The following is an 18529-nucleotide window of genomic DNA, read 5'->3' as shown; positions in this document are numbered from 1 at the left end:
TTTTCTTTTTCCTCTTTGACTGTCTACTTGCACAAAACATCTAGTTTAGAAATGTTTGGATTTTTCTTTTATGTAACATTAAAACAACTCACTAACTAGTAAATCATAGCAATTGGAAATTCAGTTTTATCTACAGAAATTGAAATGGGCTCACCTATTATAGTAGTAGGAAGACAATAATGTCAAAGCTGGCAAATAGCAGAAGTGTGCTTAAAATACTAAAATGTTTTGAAATACTTTCAGTTAGAAAATACTTTTTTATTTAATGGATATCTACTTAGTATCTCTGGTTTGAAACTTGCATTTCTGTGATGTTTTTGCCCTCATTCTGTAGCATGGCTCTTCTGTGCATCAAATTATAAAAATTCTCAGGAATAAGTGCAGGTTAAGTGTATGAAAGAAAATACAATATGCAGTGATGGTACAGAGGGGTTTTTAAGTATTGGAAGTGATGTTAAAGGCAGTTCTGTGTAAATGTAATTAGTAGCAACAGCCTAGTGTGCCAGATACTCATCCTTTCCCTGTATTTGCTGAAACCCTGGGTATGTGTTCAAGGAAATGGGGTTGTCAGGTTGCCCGGATCCTTATTTTGTGAGGCTGATCTAGGTGAGCTTCACTGCTTTGTAAATTGCAGTTTGGTATGGTTGTGATATTTGGAACTGTATTTTTATGATTAGCTTTAAGGCTTAGAAGGGATGATTCTGATTGCACTATGCAGAATCTAGACTTGCATTCAGCAGTGAGCACATACTGCCCGATACCTCGTGGACAAACTGGGCACCCTGTGAAGAGAACTCTGACTTTCCCGCGTACAGTGGAGGGAGCAATGAACACTTGTCACTTTCTTCATTGATCTGATTGTCTAGATAGACTAACTATATTATATTTCAAGTGCCTTTTTTTTTTTTTTTGTGGCAGTTTTCTCATACTATAACTCTAAACAAAAAATATTAACCATTGTGAAGATAGATGTTTGGAGTCTTTTTCACTAATGTGAGGTTACTGTGAAAACAGATCTGCTGCTTAAATTCCTGTGTTTCATGGGAGGGCCAGAAACATCAGAATATTTTGAAGCTGTAAATACAACAACTGGTTTGGTCTTGTGTATTTCAGGTAGTTGAGGGAAAATAAGTGAAAAGTAAAAAATTCTGGTATCCTGGAAAAGCAGAGTTTGACACTACAGATCAGGTCTTCAAAATAAATAACTCACAGTATGAATAATGGAGCCCTTTGCTTTCTTTATCTGATAGAATTTGTTGAAGATCATTTACAACCTAACAATACTTGTTTTTCAAGATTGAAAATCTTCTCAGAAGAAGGAAAGAACCTATTTCATTTTCCTCTTGGAACTTGCATAATTTTTAGAACTAGAATTATTTTTTCTGCTTACCAGATTGCATGTGCTTTTAGAACAAGTCCGCTTACTATTAGGAAAATAGGTTTGCCAGCCTGTCAGTTGACAATCTGCAGGCAAACATTTCTTCTATTTGCATTAGATAAACTGGAAAATCTGGGGGAATATAAATAGAAATGGCCAGCTAAACTATGAACAGCTTAACTTTTCCGTTTTTTTGTCAATCATTTAGGCTTGATCGTCTCTTTATTTTACTGGACACCGGTACAACACCAGTAACAAGAAAAGCAGCTGCACAGCAACTTGGGGAAGTAGTGAAGCTGCATCCTCATGAACTGAACAATCTCTTATCTAAAGTAAGCATCTTGGGGTTTTTCTGAGCTTGCTATCAGCGCGTTAATGGTGAGAACAGAACAAGTTTTCTGGGGCGTGGTTTCTGTGGGTAGAAGCAGCAAAAAAATAGTATTCTTATGGAGCTCCCTGAAAAAAGGAGACTGAAGAAAAAGGAGACTGGTTCTTAAGCATGATGTTTTGTTAGCCCCTGAGATGGTTACATAGGTCAAGTTTGACTTTGTGTTCAGTATAGGTATTCAGTGTTTGCTGTACTTACAGATTTTCTGCTATGAAGAGAATCTCTACTACGTTTTAAGATTCTGCCCCTGCCTATAAAGATTGTTACTTGTGTGATACAGAATTAAAAATACAGAAAGCTGCATGTCTTTAAAAAGGCTGGAAAATATAAACAGGTTTGCATTAGTTTGAGACTGCAACCTGTCCAAGTCCAGTAAAAACACCAAAAATAGTTTTGTATCTGACAGCTGGAGATGGCTGAGTGAACTCAGTTCTGCTCTTAATGAACAGGTGCTCTCACCACAATTGATGGTATCAACAGAGTGGCCAAGGAATCATGAATATCAAACCACTTTCAGCACAATAAATGTTTTTTCCAGATTTGAGGCACAGTGGTAAATTAGATGAGCATATGTAGCTGCAAGTGACCCAAGTTGGCCCTCTTCTTGGATAAAATTTTAATCTCTATTTTTAAACACTTCCTTTTTGAAAGTTAAAGAAGTTTCAAACTGTGTCTGGTACGTGGAGGAAATAGTCTACATCTTATAAAGCAATGGTGAGATTGGCTGATGGAACTAAATATAACTTACAAGTTAATATTAATGTCTGGCTACGGCAAGTGTGAATGATACAGAGAGTTTTGTTTTCTTGGCCTTTGCTTTTGTTATTTTGAATCTTGTCTTGATCCATAGCAGTAAAAGTGTGTTATATAGAACTTAACTGATGGATGTTCTAAAAGTGTATTTTAAACAAATCTTGATTTTATTTGTTAATCTTTCTTTAAAGGTGTTAGTGTATTTAAGAAGTACAAATTGGGATACCCGTATTGCAGCTGGCCAGGCTGTTGAAGCAATAGTGAAAAATGTGCCCGAGTGGAATCCTGCTCCAAGATCAAAACAAGGTGCTTCTTAAATGAATTATGTAGAGCTTATTGTAGCTTATTATGTAGAGCTTATATATCAGATGCAAACTGTCTATGATACGAGACTTCTTGAGACAGCTGTGCCATTCTGTTTAAAATGAGCCTGCCCTTTTTTTATATGCATGGACTGTAGTAAACCTCTTTGGCTTGAGATATTCATATTCAGTTACAACACGGTACCTGACCTTTGCTTCTTCTAAGATTCCTGTGCTTCAGCTCTGTACACTCAGAATGCTTTACTGTGTATAATTAAGATGAATAATAACTAGTGAAACAGCAAAACTTCTAACCAGACAAGTTTGTCATGATATTTCTACACACTCCCTTCTTTTCTGTTCCCTTGCTTAAAGCACCTTTTTGAGAGAGGGGAAATGGTGGCTTGCAGGCAGTCTGTTCTGTTTATGCTCACTTTGCATGTGCAGCTGTTGCACGATTTTTGTAAACCTTCATCATATTTGCACCCCTCCAACAGGTTTCTCCTCTTCAGCTTGAAGAGTCGCAACCTCTTCAGTCTTTCCTCACAAGACAGCTGCTCTGTCTTTTGGATAACTTTATTTGTCCTTCTCAGTGCTTTTCTTATTCTTGTGTCCTCCTTGAGATGCACAAAACTGCATATGCATCCCTAGAGTACTGATATTTATAGTAAGTGGCAAAATGCTGTGCTTCATCATGTTTTCAGCGTTCTTCCTGATGATAGCCAGTACTTAGATGGCTGTTCTGTAACTGCCCAGTAAGCTGGTGAATACAGAAACTGACTGTAGTGCCTCCAAAATCTTTGACTGTTTACTCCCAGTTCTGAATTCAGTGTTGTTTAATCATGGCTTAGGTTCTTAATGTTGTACTCTAACTGCCATCTTGTTGCCCATCACTGCTCTGAGAGTCCTTCCTGGATTTCTTAGTGCTAGGGTAACACTGGGTTACTGGAAAGAAAGAGCTTAGTGTCACATACATGCTGAGAGAAGAGTGCGCAGTGAAATCTCCCTTCCGTTGCTAAAGACAAATAGAACTTGTTCCAACATTAATCTCTGAAGGAACTCATGGCTTTTATCTGTTTTTAACCAGCTTTAATCAGCTTTCAATCTGCATAAGGATGTTTTCCCCAACTCTGTAGTAAATTGCTTCCTTCGATTTTTAGTATGAAACCTTGCCAAAAGCTTTGTATGGCTGTTATGTCCAGTAGATCCCCTCTATCCACTTGACGAAGCTCTTTACTGATGTTGATGAGAGGGCTTTTTTCAGGAGTTATGCTGAGTCTTTCCCAGCAAACCATATTTATCTGTGTACTCAGTAGTTTTATTTATAGACTCTACCATGTATACGTATAATGAAACGTTAACTTCTTCAGGTCTGAAGAAATGTAGGCATTGCTCATTTTGTACAGTGATCTGTATACAGTTGGACTCATTCTACTGTAAATGAACAAACTTTCATAAATAAGTGTGGGGTGAACCAGTAAACTAAATGCTGTATTTCTTGTAGGTAACAATGGTATTTATAGTGCTAGATGTAATTCAGGATGTGAGCATACTGGGTTATGTAGGCATGGGCAGTTTTTTTGGACACTAAGCTGTGCGTGACTAGGAGCCACAAGACACTAATCTTCAAGAGGGGAGGGAATACTTTGGAAGTGAATTCACAACCAAGAAATAAGACACCTTGTGAGGAACAGCTCCCTTCTGTATCAGTGTGGAACTGTACTGTACCTGCAGCTGGACTACTCCCCGGCTCCTGTATCCGGGGTGCCTGGCTGTTGGTCAAACGCGGTGCAGTGTTGGCATGATACTTAACGTTTGAACTATTTGTGAACAATGTGCAGCTCAAACTGCAAGGTGGTCATCTGCGTGCAGAGAAGACCCAGCAGTGCATCGGTGTCCCAAGTTTTTAAAAGCTAAATTTATCAAGGGAAAAATATTAAAAGTTTTTTTCTTTATGAAATGGAATCTTTACATTTTACAGAATCACAGAATTTCTAGGTTGGAAGAGACCTCAAGATCATCGAGTCCAACCTCTGACCTAACGCTAGCAGTCCCCACTAAACCATATCCCTAAGCTCTACATCTAAACGTCTTTTGAAGACTTCCAGGGATGGTGACTCCACCACTTCCCTGGGCAGCCTGTTCCAGTGCCTCACAACCCTTTCAGTGAAGAAGTTCTTCCTAACATCTAACCTAAAACTCCCCTGGCTCAACTTAAGCCCATTCCCCCTCGTCCTGTCACCAGGCACGTGGGAGAACAGGCCAACCCCCACCTCGCTACAGCCTCCCTTGAGGTACCTATAGAGAGCGATAAGGTCACCCCTGAGCCTCCTCTTCTCCAGGCTGAACAAGCCCAGCTCCCTCAGCCGCTCCTCGTAGGACTTGTTCTCCAGGCCCCTCACCAGCTTCGTCGCCCTTCTCTGCACCCGCTCAAGCACCTCGATGTCCTTCTTGTAGCGAGGGGCCCAAAACTGAACACAGTACTCGAGGTGCGGCCTCACCAGAGCTGAGTACAGGGGGACGATCACCTCCCTAGCCCTGCTGGTCACGCTGTTCCTGATACAAGCCAGGATGCCGTTGGCCTTCTTGGCCACCTGAGCACAAAATATTGTGTGCCTGGTGATTCTTTGGGGGAGTGAAAATATTTCTTCCTCTACATAACTCTTATCCTACTTCTGCCAAAACTTTGAACATTTTCATCATGTTTTCCTTAATATTATTTTCAATGTTTGTTTAGATCCAGGATCGGAAAGTCCTATGGAAGATTCACCTTCAACAGATCGGTTGCGCTTTGATAGATTTGATATAGGTCGATTGTTAAAACATGGTGCATCTCTTCTTGGATCTGCTGGTGCAGAATTTGAAGTCCAGGATGATAAATCAGGTATATCTTTATATTTTACTTGTAAACTAGAGAACTTACTGGTTTGGAGAAGTATTTGGTGTCTCTATTAAAAGTCTAGTTATCCGTGGTTTCTCAGGATGCTAGGGAAATAAAAGGAAGAAAATATTGCTCCAACGGAACGGGTTTGTATTACCTTTCTTGAATTAGAGGGTGTTTGTGGGGGGGGGTTGTTTGTATTTTCTTTCTTTGGAATTATTGTGCATGTTGGGAGGAGAGTGGATACCTGAAGGAGTGGGACAGGAAAACTGGTGTTAAAGGCTTCTGTAGAGTTTCTGGAGAATCTTTTTCCTTTTTTTGACATGCAGGAACTATGACCACTTGGATCTTTATTATAACAGTGTTTCCAATGTAGCTAGTAGGATGTGTCTTATTGAAAAGCACCAAGGTTTCAAATATAGAGAGTGCATGAAAAATACTGGAATAAAACTGTCGAGGTCAGAAGGTCAAATATTTAAAACCTTCAGTGCATGTTAAGATATTTCAGAGCTATTAATTTCCAAGTCCTTAGAGGAGGTCTGCTCAATTGTTGTACAGAAGGAAATAGTTACTGCTTTTTCTTCCATCCAGTGGCCACTGTCTGCATTCATAGCATAATGCAGGCCTTCCTATAGAGTATATTGTTGGGGCATTCGAATGCTATACAGACATCAGTGTTTATGGTCTTCCAGTGGAAAAGGGGCAGAATAATCTTTTTCTGCAATGAGCATGGGACATTAAGCCAGAGTTACCTAGTATCAGTTAACTTACCATTTCTCTTAGAGATCTTGTTGCTGCTTTTTAATCAGTGTACTCGTAATTTTGGTCTCCTGTAAGCAATGTAGAATATTCATATAGCACCCGTGTGATGATACCTTTTGTTTCAAGTGACTTGCTTGATATCTTTCTGCAACTTTTTAGCTGAGTTGGTTTACATCTGCAAAGTGACATAGAATTATTTTTATCTATAAGATACATACATACATATATATATATATATATATATATATGTACTTCTCTGCTCTGCTTCCAGTCCATCTTTCAGTTCCTTCACCAAAGGAAATGGTGCTATAGATAAGAATCCACTCTGGCTGCATAGCCCTGATTCACTTATTCCCTGTGCAGTGTACAGAGAAGATCAGGGAGGAACAGAACCCATGGCTCCTGATGCTTACGGCATATTCTGTTGTTTTTTTTTTGTTTGTTTGTTTTTTAAGCTTCACTAGTATTTTGTTGTTTGTCATCTTTTATGCTAGGTTAATAAGGTCTTCTACAAATTTCATTTCTTCTAATGAAACCCTACCTGTTCAGAAACAAGTTTTGGTTTGCGTGTAGCAAACTTACTTGGCAGGTTTATTTTAGACAGGCACTGAATTCATCTGTTATTTTTAATATAAATGTGAATACCCCACAAATTCTAGGTGTTAAGTAATTCAAGTATCTGTTTACAGAACATTCTTGAGGTAGTTTCTTTTAACTTTCTAAATGAGCCTCACTTGGCACATGAAGCTTGAGGATTAGTTTATTAACAGAATACAGCACTCTAGGAAAATCATCCTTACACATCAGTCTGCCTTGCAATTGGTAGTTTGGGCAGAAGGAGAGGAGACACTTTAGTCCTGCGTGTGTGGCAAGGAAGAATGTTTCTTTAGAAAACAGGTTCTGATTCAGCTTAACTTAATGCAGAAAATTGAATGTTATTTGAGGGATTTTATTGGTGGTTCTTATTTCATAGATCTCTGTTTCCCAACAGAAGACAAATGTTTGGAGAATAAAAAGTTAAAATAAAAAATAATAATAATTAAAAAATCAACCTTAAACCTTATCAGAACCCACATGGATGCAAGTTGTGTTTAACAAAGCACTAGTTCTTGAATCAGTTGCTGGATTAATTTAAATGCTAGTTCTCTCCTTTCAAAGTGCACTTTCCTTTAAAAAAAAAAAAAAAAAAAAGTAAAACTTGATTTTTTTTTTTTTTTTTTTCTTCTGTAGACCAAGTGTAATTTAATTAATTTCATGGCAGCTACTTTCTGTTTTAAAAATATACTTTAAGGTAATTCTGTATTTTCCACAACAAAAAGGTCTTCCTAGGATCTATGATTGGGTTTGAAAGATTTTATTTATGTATTATCTAAATAGAATTTAATTCTGTGACTTCTGGTGTTATTTCATTGTGCAAGACTTCACTAATAGATCTGTATGGAAATCTGACACATCTGCCTTTTTAAAAAACTTTTTAAAGGTGAAATTGATCCTAAAGAGCGGATAGCGCGGCAGAGGAAACTGTTACAGAAGAAGCTTGGCTTAGATATGGGTGCTGCAATTGGGATGAATACAGAAGATTTGTTCAATGATGAAGATCTGGACTATTCTCCTTCTTCAGTTTCACTAGTAAACAAACAACCTGTAGGTAAAACCTCGGGCTGTTTGACTGCAAGGAATAATACAGTGGGTTTACTTTATTTCAGCTTATGCAGTTATAACTTCTATATTTTTAATTATGATAATCAACATCTAACATGGTATGCTTTGGCTTCCTGAACTCTTAAGCATCATAGTTCCACATTAGTACTATTTGATGTGAAACTGCTGCTCTGAGTTTCGAATAATGGAGAGCTGGGGAGGTTGAACACAATGTGGGTTTGGGGATTTTTCAGGACCTTTGTTATAAGAATTGCTGACAATGAATGACTTCTCTTTCAGACTCTTCAGGCTGCTGAGTTAATTGACTCAGAATTTCGAGCTGGTATGAGCAGTAGACAAAAGAATAAAGCCAAAAGAATGGCTAAGCTGTTTGCAAAGCAAAGATCCAGAGATGCAGTGGAAGCTAATGAGAAGAGGTATAATATTGAACTGTTTTGCTCTTTTTTCAGCCAAGCTTGAATTGTAATTTGATTTATCTGTTGACAAACTTCCTACAGTCTTTGCCTCTGTCGTGGTTTAACCCGGCCGGCAGCTAAACACCACACAGCCGTTCGCTCACCCTCCCCCCTCCCTCTCTGGGACGGGGGAGAGAAATGAAAAGCGAAGCCCGTGAGTTGAGATAAAGACAGTTTAATAAGACAGGAAAATAATAATAACAATAATAATAATAATAATAGTACTAATAATAATGTGCACAAACAAGTGATGCACAATGCAATTGCTCACCACCCGCTGACTGATGCCCAGCCTAACCCTGAGCAGTCTGGCCCCCCTCCCTCGGCTAGCCACCCCTATATATTGTTTAGCATGATGTCAGATGGTATGGAATACCCCTTTGGCTAGTTTGGGTCACCTGTCCTGGGTCTGTCCCCTCCCAGCTCTTGCTGCACCCCCAGCCTGCCCGTTGGCAGGACAGAGCAAGAAGCTGAGATGTCCTTGGCTCAGTATAAGCACTGCTCTGCAACAATTAAAACATTGGGGTGTTATCAGCACTCTTCTCATCCTAAGCCAAAACATAGCATTCTACCAGCTACTAGGAAGAAAATTAACTCTGTTCTAACTGAAACCAGGACAGCCTCTTCATATTTTATGTGGTAATTGTGTTGATGGTAGAACACAACTGTTGTACTCATTCTCCGTTGACTCTATTAAGAACCTGGCTGTAGAGGAGTCTTGGAATAATGCAATGGTATAGTTAAAAACTTATGTTTTGTCCCTAATAGTAAATATGTCTTGAGAATAATTCATAAAAATGGGAGAATTATGAAGATGATAATGAAAAATCTTAGACATAACTTTCCCATGAATGGTATGTTTTTCATCGCGGTAGTTTAGTGACACATTATTGGACCTTCTGTATTTATAATAAGCAGTAAACAATATTTTTCCTTAGTTTTATTTAAGAATTGCTGTATTTCTTGGAAATGGCTGAAAAGATTGTCAATTTGCCTCCACACTGAATTTTGTTACCCGCAACTGTACCTATTGTGCGTGTTTCAGGTGATAAACTTCTTTATTTTGCATTCTTGCCACACTTTATTGTATCTGAGACTTCAGTTGTAGAAGTAATTGTTTCCCCTAAAGCATACTTTCTGTTCGTAAACTTGTATTTGTTCCTTCTCAGCAATGACAGCACTGATGGGGAACCAGAAGAAAAGAGAAGAAAAGTTGCAAATGTTGTCATTAACCAACCTGCCACAGACTCAAAAACACTGGTAGAAAATGCTCCAGAAGAGGTATGATGTGCTGTTCTGCTGTTAGCAAAAATGATCATTCCGTTGTTTAGTAGAGTAACATTAAATAAAACTTCCTTATGCTCCCAAATTCTTTACTCATTTTAGTATTCTGAAAAGGAGTAAACAATGTCATTGCCAACTGTATGTAGTGAAGCTAATGGACTTTGAACTGTGTACAGCATTGACAGGAAAACATGTTTAATCTTCGTAATAGTCTATCCAAGTGAACCTGAGTAGGTGGATTACAGGTGTCAGACCTGGATATTGAACTGTAAAACTGTGCTAAACCCTTAGATAACAAGATCACACAGTCATAAATATTTTGATCTAAATGCTTGTGAGTTATATCTTCAGTAGTTTAAGACTTAAACAATTCCTTAGTCTTAGAAGAAATTTGCATTTGCTTCAATCAGCTGAAAAATTGTTGGAAATGCTATACCTGAATACAAATAGTGCATAAAAGTTTATTTTATAGAGACTTTATCTTGATTAAGTTTGAAATAAGGTTTTCCAAACACAGCTTAGTAACTAAATTCTTATTTGCATTTTCACAGCACTGTTTTGCATTTATGAAAGATTAATGACAACTGCAGACTGAGTACCTGCTGGTTGTTCACCTTTTAAATGCTTTATCTTTATGATGGCATGAATTTCCTCATGTTAGTATCATAATTTCTTTTCCAAAGCCTCGTCAACTTCCTTATAAGAAGTTTGGAGGTAGTGGATATACTCCTGGATCTCAGAAACGTGGAATATGTCTTATGAGGTGCTTATTAGGAGTGAGGATGGTGCTTACTACTTGATTAATTGACCTAATTAGATTATCTAGTGTAATTTCAAAATGGGATTTGTCTACTACACTTTTTAAAGGCAAAGTTCATAAATTTAGAGAGTCGCTAGAGAGGGTATGAGCCTTTAATCTTCTGCCATAGTGTGGTTCAAAAAGGAGACTGGATTCCAGAACTTCAAACTTAATTACCCTAGGGAAGAGGTTACACTTCTACCAGCCAAACTTTACAAAACTTTTAAAATATCCAGTGCCAATCAGCAAAGTTTCTGAAGAGTGGAAGAAGTTATTTTATTTGGTTAAGCTTTGGAGGTGTTTGTTACCTTTGTGTATCTACATAGCATACAGCGTAAGAAATGTTCGCCTGATCCCTTTCTTTGTTAGTCTCATACTTACTTTTTATGAATTTAGGCAAATGAATGGCCTCTCGAAAGTTTTTGTGAAGAGGTGTGCAACGATCTCTTTAACCCTTCCTGGGAGGTAAGACACATACAGTATCTGAAGTCTAAGTTTGAGGAAAAAGTAGATTTAAACAGAAGTACAGAAATCGTATGCTTAGGACTTGAGGATTTTGTTTTAGGTATCAAAAATTATGTACATAGTAAATATAGATGACAAAGTCGAGAGCAATCTGGTTTAGAGAAATTAACTGTTTCTTTCTAAGACTTATTTAAAGGGGAAATAACATGAGAATTTTGGAAATACTGAAATTTGAGCAAAAAAAGTTAATTAAAACAGGCTTGGATTTATCAAGAATTTGTGGAATACTGTGCAATTGTTGCTGACAACAGTGGCATGCATGTTTGTCTAATGTTCAGTTAGAAAAGGGAGAAAAAATCACTTTAACAGTGAGTAGAGTACAAAATTGTTGTTTGTTCCCTTCATTTATAAAAAAGGAATGTTTAAGTTTTTTTAAAAAAGCTATCTAATACCAACTACAAAAACTATGTATTTGGTTGCCTTGTGAACTTGTTTTCAAGATTCAGAACTGTTCTGCTCATGCTTTTATTCAATCTCCACTCTTTTCCACAAACTTTTCTATGAATTCTAAGCAAAAATATGAAGTGGCTGACAGCAGACTTTCTTCCTTGAACAGAAGATGGGAATAACTGTTGTGAACTAACCTCAATTTTGTCATAAGAAAGTTGATCTTTTGAAAGATTAAATATTAGCAGTAACTAACGTGCTTAGGCATTATCTGTATCACAGGTTCAGTGATATCAAGTTGGCTCTGCCTATCCTGACCTCAAACTTGGAAACACAGAGATAAGTCATACACAGCCTGTATGATTATTTTGGGCCCAGAAGAAGGGTAATTACGTTCATGTGGCACATCACTGCATCTAAACTAATAAACCTCATCCTATTTGAAAGCAGGCAGTTGAAGTCAAAGTCTGGTTGTCTTCTGAAATTCAGACATTCTTATAGCCTTCTTATTATATTTGATATAGGGCACGCACGTCTGAATTAAGGAAGTAGATCAATACAAAATCATTCTTATGATATGTTCTTGATGGAAAAACAGGTTAGGCTACCTCAAAATAGATGTTTATAAATGACCCTCTGGCATCTTCTTGCAGTGTCTATAGGCAGCCTAGGTGACTATTTTAGTGCCTAGCTTATAGGCAGGTGAAGTCACATGAGATGAATCCTACTACTGGTATTTCCTTTATACATTTGTCTTTCTTGCTGCTGTTCTGTATTTTGAGAAGCTTGAGAAGTTAACTAGCAAAGTGTTACTTTCGGTTTGTGAAAACTAGTTCATAAGCAATCCTGGACTGTATGAACAAGTGATCAACAGTCGAAATAAGTTGAAAAGTTGATTAACAGTTGAAATTTTAAGACTATGCTCTCTGGCTGATCTTTATTGTCTTGCTTATGAATTTTACCAGCAGCTACAAGCTGTGCATATTTCAGTTTGCATTTCACATAAAATACTCTGATACTTAGAGAACCTACCAACCACTCATCTCTAGTTGTTACTATCATGAAACGAAATGCAATAGTTTTCTACTAGCAACAGGCATGTATATCAAATACCCTTTGTTAAAGAAAAAATACAGAATAAGTCCTACGCAAACCTATGTAAAGGCCTCTCAATGAAAACCCAGTTAAAATGTTGCATACACAGAGGTTTAGTGTGCTGGCTTTTCTTGATTAGTCTGTTGTATCCAGTTAGGGATCAAAAATATGAGAAACAGGTATTGTTGTAGCATATCTTTGTACTGCTTTTGTGTAACTTCCAAAATTCTTCCTAGTGCATTCAACTGCTTGGTGGGAACATATATGTGGCTATAATTTTCTTTCTTGTGTCATTTGTTCACTTCTTTTTGTAATGTTTAGCCAATCATGGTAGGTTTGTAAACTATGCAGAAGAGTAATTCTCAGACACTCATTTTGTGGACCCCAGGATACTCACTGGGGGTCTAAATTTTGTTTAATAAATACAAAGTTGACTAAAAATGCTGCTTTCCTTTAGCTTATGAACTTACTATAAATGGTTAATTTGCGAGCAGTCCTTGTGCTTCTTCCTTCTCACAAAGTCAAAAATTGCAATGATTTAGAAACTAACTGCCAGAGCCTATTAGGTAATTCCTGAGATTCATATAAGGTGACTTCATTGATATTTGTTAATCTTTCTCCAAAAACTAGTGTTTCGTAACATAGGGAAGTAAATCTAAATGAAAACTGCCTTTACTGGCTACGTTACTGCAGATACGATAACATTTCTCTGTTAGAAAGTGGAAGCAATTCTTAATTGCTTCTGTCCATAAACTGACAAATATTTAATAAATACTAACTTGTCCAAAAACTTGGTTTTTGTAAGTACATCATTTTATCTAATAAGATACTACCTTGTCCACAACTCTGTGGAATACCACTAATTTTACAGCATTGCACGTGTCTCTATTAAGAAAAAAAGATGTTGGGGGAAAAAAAAGGTGTTAGTGTCAATTATACAGTGTTTTCAGTTAAACAGTGTATTTTTTTTATCTTCTGTTCCTAAGTATTTTAAAATAATTCACGTTTTATTTCACTTTTCTAGGTTCGACATGGTGCAGGTACTGGACTGAGAGAGATACTTAAAGCTCACGGTAAAAGTGGTGGTAAAATGGGAGACAGCTCTTTAGAAGAGGTGAGTTAAGAAATCAACATGACTGGAAAATTAGATTTAGCAAACTGACTTCTTAAAATACTTAATCTTTGCAGGAGGTGGGGGATATTGTGGGAATATAAACCATGAGATCTGTCTGATCAAAATAATATGGATCAAATCACTACATCCACTGATGAAATGCTAAATTCCTTTTAAAAAGCCTGTAGAAAACATTCTACTGCATAACCAACCATTAATATGTGGGCTGTGTGTAAATTTATCAAATACTAACTTCCATACTAGAAAAGTATTAGTTACGGGTCATGTTAGAGATGTGCTGAAACAAAATTCACTATTTAAGTTGATTATGTAACTAGGTTCAATGAAGTGTCTTAGGCCATCTGATTTTATTCACTTAAATAGTAAGCTGCATATCAGTCTGGTTACTTTATTAGGAGTGAAAGTATTTAAGCAGTTTCTATGTATTTAGAAGGAAAACACCTTTTTAAATTTCTTGACGGTAATAACTTGTTTGCTAATAATGAATCTCATTCAGATTCATACAGAATATTCATACAAAAGCAGCAGGGAAAGCTTATAGTTTAGAGAGTGTTGAAGAATGAGGAGATGTATTTTTCATATGCAGATCAAACTACTTTAGCATGCTTTGTGTATGGGGAAAGCAGGTAGAAGCTGTTATCTTTCCTTGCTTCCATGTGGATTGCGTTTGTTCCATGGAGATTGCGGAGTAATAATAACACATACTGCAATGATAAGATACTCTGATCAGTTTCTTATCTATTTATGGAAAGGGACCGTGTACTCCAGGCTAGCTTCAAAGGCTGCTGTGCATGTTACATGCAAGTTATAATTCTTCGACCTTATATATGAATTCTGCGATACAATCCATAATATGGTGATAATTTTGTTTATTAAAATTATAGTTTTCAAGGGAAATGCTGATCTAGTAGGCAAACAATGGAGATGGAGAAAGATGATGTCAGAGTAGTTCCTTTTATAGGGCTTCTGCTCTGGGGTTTGGAGTTACAAAGCTATAGGGCCTCTAATTAACAGATGCCAGAGCCTCAAGACAAGCTCAGGCTAATTACTTTAATCTGGAGGAGACTTGACTGAAATACAAGTTCTTTTCGCTTGGTCTCCCACATCGGAGGAGTCCTGCTTCATAGTTCATGTTTATTTGTAAACATTCTTCAAACGCATTAATTGATTTGCCTGGGACGCATTGACATTACTTTGTACAGATTATCTAAGTGACCTTACCTTTGTGTGTTGCATGGGGATAAAATCATCTGTCTGCCTTACATGGTGCTTTCCAGCCTTTTGATTAAAAGTACTATGTGTACCATTGTGATGTTTGTGATAAGTCAGGGCAGAGCCGAATTAGTGCTGACTATTCTGCCTTGATTATCTGTGCAAGATGACTGTATTCAGTCAATTTAAACATATGCTGGGATTCCTTTTTGATATAAATGTAGTGAATGCAAGCATGTCAGATATCCTCTACGAAAAAATAGTCACAGTGTTTGTTTTTTCCTCTTTTTACAGATGATCCAGCAGCATCAGGAGTGGCTGGAAGACTTGGTTATTAGACTTCTTTGTGTGTTTGCATTAGACAGATTTGGAGACTTTGTTTCAGATGAAGTAAGTTGTCTGAATGAACAGGTAGATCAGCAGACTTTGGCAGATTATACTGCAGCAGATCAGCTGTGCTTTGTAGACTGATACTGCATGTGCCTGCTTTAACTGCTATGAGATGCTTACTACAGAGTAATAGATATACAAATTTCACCTCATATAGTAGTTTTGCTCGCCTGATTCTACTCATTGATTTATTTTTAAGTCAAATTTCATATTGAAATACCCGTTTCCTCATTTATTTTATCCTAGGTGGTAGCACCAGTACGTGAGACTTGTGCTCAGACTTTGGGAGTAGTATTGAAACATATGAATGAAACTGGAGTTCATAAAACTGTCGATGTTCTCCTGAAGCTGCTTACACAGGAGCAGTGGGAAGTGAGACACGGTGGTCTCTTAGGAATAAAATACGCTCTAGCGGTCCGTCAGGTAATAACCTTCATGACAAATTGTAGAGAGCTTTGGAACAGAAAGCTCTGTTCAGAGATGAGGATGTGCCTGAACAATGGGTTGATATGATAAAACTACTTGTTTCCACTGGATTCTCATGTGGATTAAGATGTGTGACTGCATCTTTATCATCCATGCTGCAGAAATTTGCAGGTTTATATCCACACAGTTGTATTGTTACAACCTTATTAACAGTTACTTGCACAAAACAGATTATAAATAGAGGCTGCACCTGTCTGGTTTTGATCATGCTTTCATATGCAAGGTTAACAGAGCCCTGTGCTACAAGAAGTTTAGTTTATTCATCATATTATTCTGCAAACACTGGGTTTTGCTTACACAAAAAACGAACAAAGTTAAAGTTCATTCAAATTTATAACCTAAGTTTTATTTCATGAATGGTACCTTCAAATACTTAGATTGTATTCTTGGACCTGTGCTTTCTGGTTATATAACAAAGAGGTTTATTCACACACGTAAAGTACATTTTATTTGTTTGGTGCATTATGTGATTTTAAGTTTAAAGATTATTTTGATCGTTTTGGCAGGACATGATCGATACGTTATTGCCTAAAGTGCTACCTGCAATAATTGAAGGTCTCCAAGATCTGGATGATGACGTCCGAGCCGTTGCTGCAGCATCTTTAGTACCAGTAGTGGAAAGCCTGGTCCACCTTCAGTCTCAGAAGGTGACTGAGCTGTTTTCCATTGATTTTTTGATCAAAAATCGTTGCTTTTGGTCTGAGCAAAGAAAATAACATAATTAGCACTTGGATATTTTTCTTCTCTTTTTGTAAACTTTTTCTGCATACTTGTCTAGGTCCCTTTTATTCTTAACACTTTGTGGGATGCGCTCCTGGAGTTGGATGACTTGACAGCTTCCACAAACAGTATCATGATCCTTCTTTCTTCCCTTCTGACATATCCTCAGGTCCGCAAGTGCAGGTAACTTTTTAATTAGTATTACTCCAGTAATGTATACAGTATGACTGTCACATTATTTTCAGATTGGGATAATCAAAATTGCCTTAAATTACATAGAAGGAGATGCTCAATTTAAATCCGTAGTTTTATTTTACTCTGGCTTTTCCTCAAAGGGAAGGTTAGGACAGTGCTTCTAGTTTAATTCCATTAGTAATAGGCACCAAAATAATTAAAAAGTAATAGATATTGTTTATATGTGACTTTTTTTCCCCTCCCTCCTCTGGTTGTATTGGGTATTTCTGTAAAGCATATTAGCCACACTCACATGGTGGCCCTGTCCACAAACATGTCTGCTTCTGTTGACAAACTCCAAATAAGTGAGCAAACTATTTACATGAAAACACATGCACATGCCTGTAGAACATTACTATTAGAACAGTTCTAAAGAAAGCTACAAACTTAAAAAAATCACATCAGCAGTACAGTTGATGACTGATGAAAGGTCGATAAAGCAGTAGGTAAACTAAGTTACTGGAATGTTCACTGAAGAAAGCAGGGGAAGATATTAACTGCTTGTCATTATGTATGAATTCTTTTTTGCCCCTTTTTCAGAGGCAAGTGCCTTCCTTCCTTATTTCTTAATATTAAAAAACTTTTTTTCTGAAAGATAAATTCTTAATTGCCAAGAGCAGTTATTGTTAGCTTTTTGGAACAGTAAAACCCTTTAAGTTTGAAGACAATGCTGCTGTTCAGGATTGTCAAACTAAAGGAATTGCATGTTAGTATGTTAACATTTTTTATAATATATACATTAAACCTGCAGTATTTGCACTCTAGACATCTCGCCTTTCACATCCTGAATGATTGTCACTGCTGAAATTGTTTTTTGCACAAATACAAAATTAATGTGTATCAGTTAATGTACAAGTTCACACAAAAAAAATAAAAACAAGCTTGGGTCTTAACTCATGCCTAATAATAAATCTAAAACTAAAAATATTTTTTTCCTAAATATTTGAACGAAGGTCTAAGTATAATCTAGGAAACTTCCCCATAAAAACACATGCTTAAATCAGCTAGTGCTTTATACCAGTAAGAAAAACACTCTATGAAAAATAATGATGCTGACTCAAACTATTTAAAATGTTTAAGTTGTAGTCATTTGATCCTTCACTTAAAATTACCCAACATATGTGACAATACTTTTATTTTTTTCCCCTTTTCACTGCATCTTCATCTCTATTTCATGTATTAGCATTCAGCAGTCACTCACAGTGTTGGTCCCACGTGTGTGGCCATTCTTGCATCATACTATATCTTCTGTACGAAAAGCAGCACTGGAAACATTGTTCACACTTCTCTCTACTCAAGACCAGGTAAGAATTGGAGATACTAGCATTTTATTATGGTGTATATTGGAATCTTCTTGATCATGATATTCCTGTTTCAGAGCTCTTCAACATGGCTGACTCCAATTTTGCAAGACATGTTGAGACACATATTTCAATTCTGTATCTTGGAAAGCAACCAAGAAATTCTGGATCTTATTCACAAGGTATCTGTATGACTTATGACCTAGATATATACTGATAGTGTATCTACCTCTTTGTATCCTATGTTCTTTTGTGCCAATAAAGCATAATCTGTTCTTGTTAATTATTTGTAGTCCATCTATGCGATGCAGACTGAAAGGCAGTAGAATACAGAGTGAGCAGAATAGAGTCTGAACAGAAATAGAATAGAGACTGAAAGG

The 18529-nt window shown here is 36.9% G+C and overlaps 1 protein-coding gene across 4 annotated transcripts in view; it reads left to right on the top strand.

The window, feature by feature from the left end:
- BTAF1 (B-TFIID TATA-box binding protein associated factor 1) overlaps nt 1-18529 on the top strand; it is a 47032-nt gene that overhangs the window by 8591 nt on the left and 19912 nt on the right. For 2 of the 4 annotated variants that reach the window (XR_014618616.1, XM_084290304.1), the window contains exons 2-15: nt 1587-1710; nt 2711-2825; nt 5559-5705; nt 7945-8150; nt 8406-8542; nt 9751-9862; nt 11061-11129; nt 13696-13785; nt 15313-15408; nt 15655-15831; nt 16401-16541; nt 16673-16797; nt 18032-18152; nt 18227-18331. Coding sequence is in view for 3 of the 4 variants with exons in the window: in XM_084290304.1 (XP_084146430.1) it covers nt 1587-1710; nt 2711-2825; nt 5559-5705; nt 7945-8150; nt 8406-8542; nt 9751-9862; nt 11061-11129; nt 13696-13785; nt 15313-15408; nt 15655-15831; nt 16401-16541; nt 16673-16797; nt 18032-18152; nt 18227-18331 (1765 nt within the window). In the remaining variant the exon portion in view is untranslated. The remainder of the gene's footprint in view (nt 1-1586; nt 1711-2710; nt 2826-5558; nt 5706-7944; nt 8151-8405; nt 8543-9750; nt 9863-11060; nt 11130-13695; nt 13786-15312; nt 15409-15654; nt 15832-16400; nt 16542-16672; nt 16798-18031; nt 18153-18226; nt 18332-18529) is intronic. The other 2 variants (XM_084290306.1, XM_084290305.1) reach the window with 2 other exon arrangements.

The sequence above is a fragment of the Netta rufina genome (genome assembly GCF_964035555.1).
Source record: "Netta rufina genome assembly, chromosome: 7".
Lineage (NCBI taxonomy): Eukaryota > Metazoa > Chordata > Aves > Anseriformes > Anatidae > Netta > Netta rufina.
Note: the sequence above shows the minus strand (reverse complement) of the source record. Positions and strands in the feature narration are given on the sequence as shown.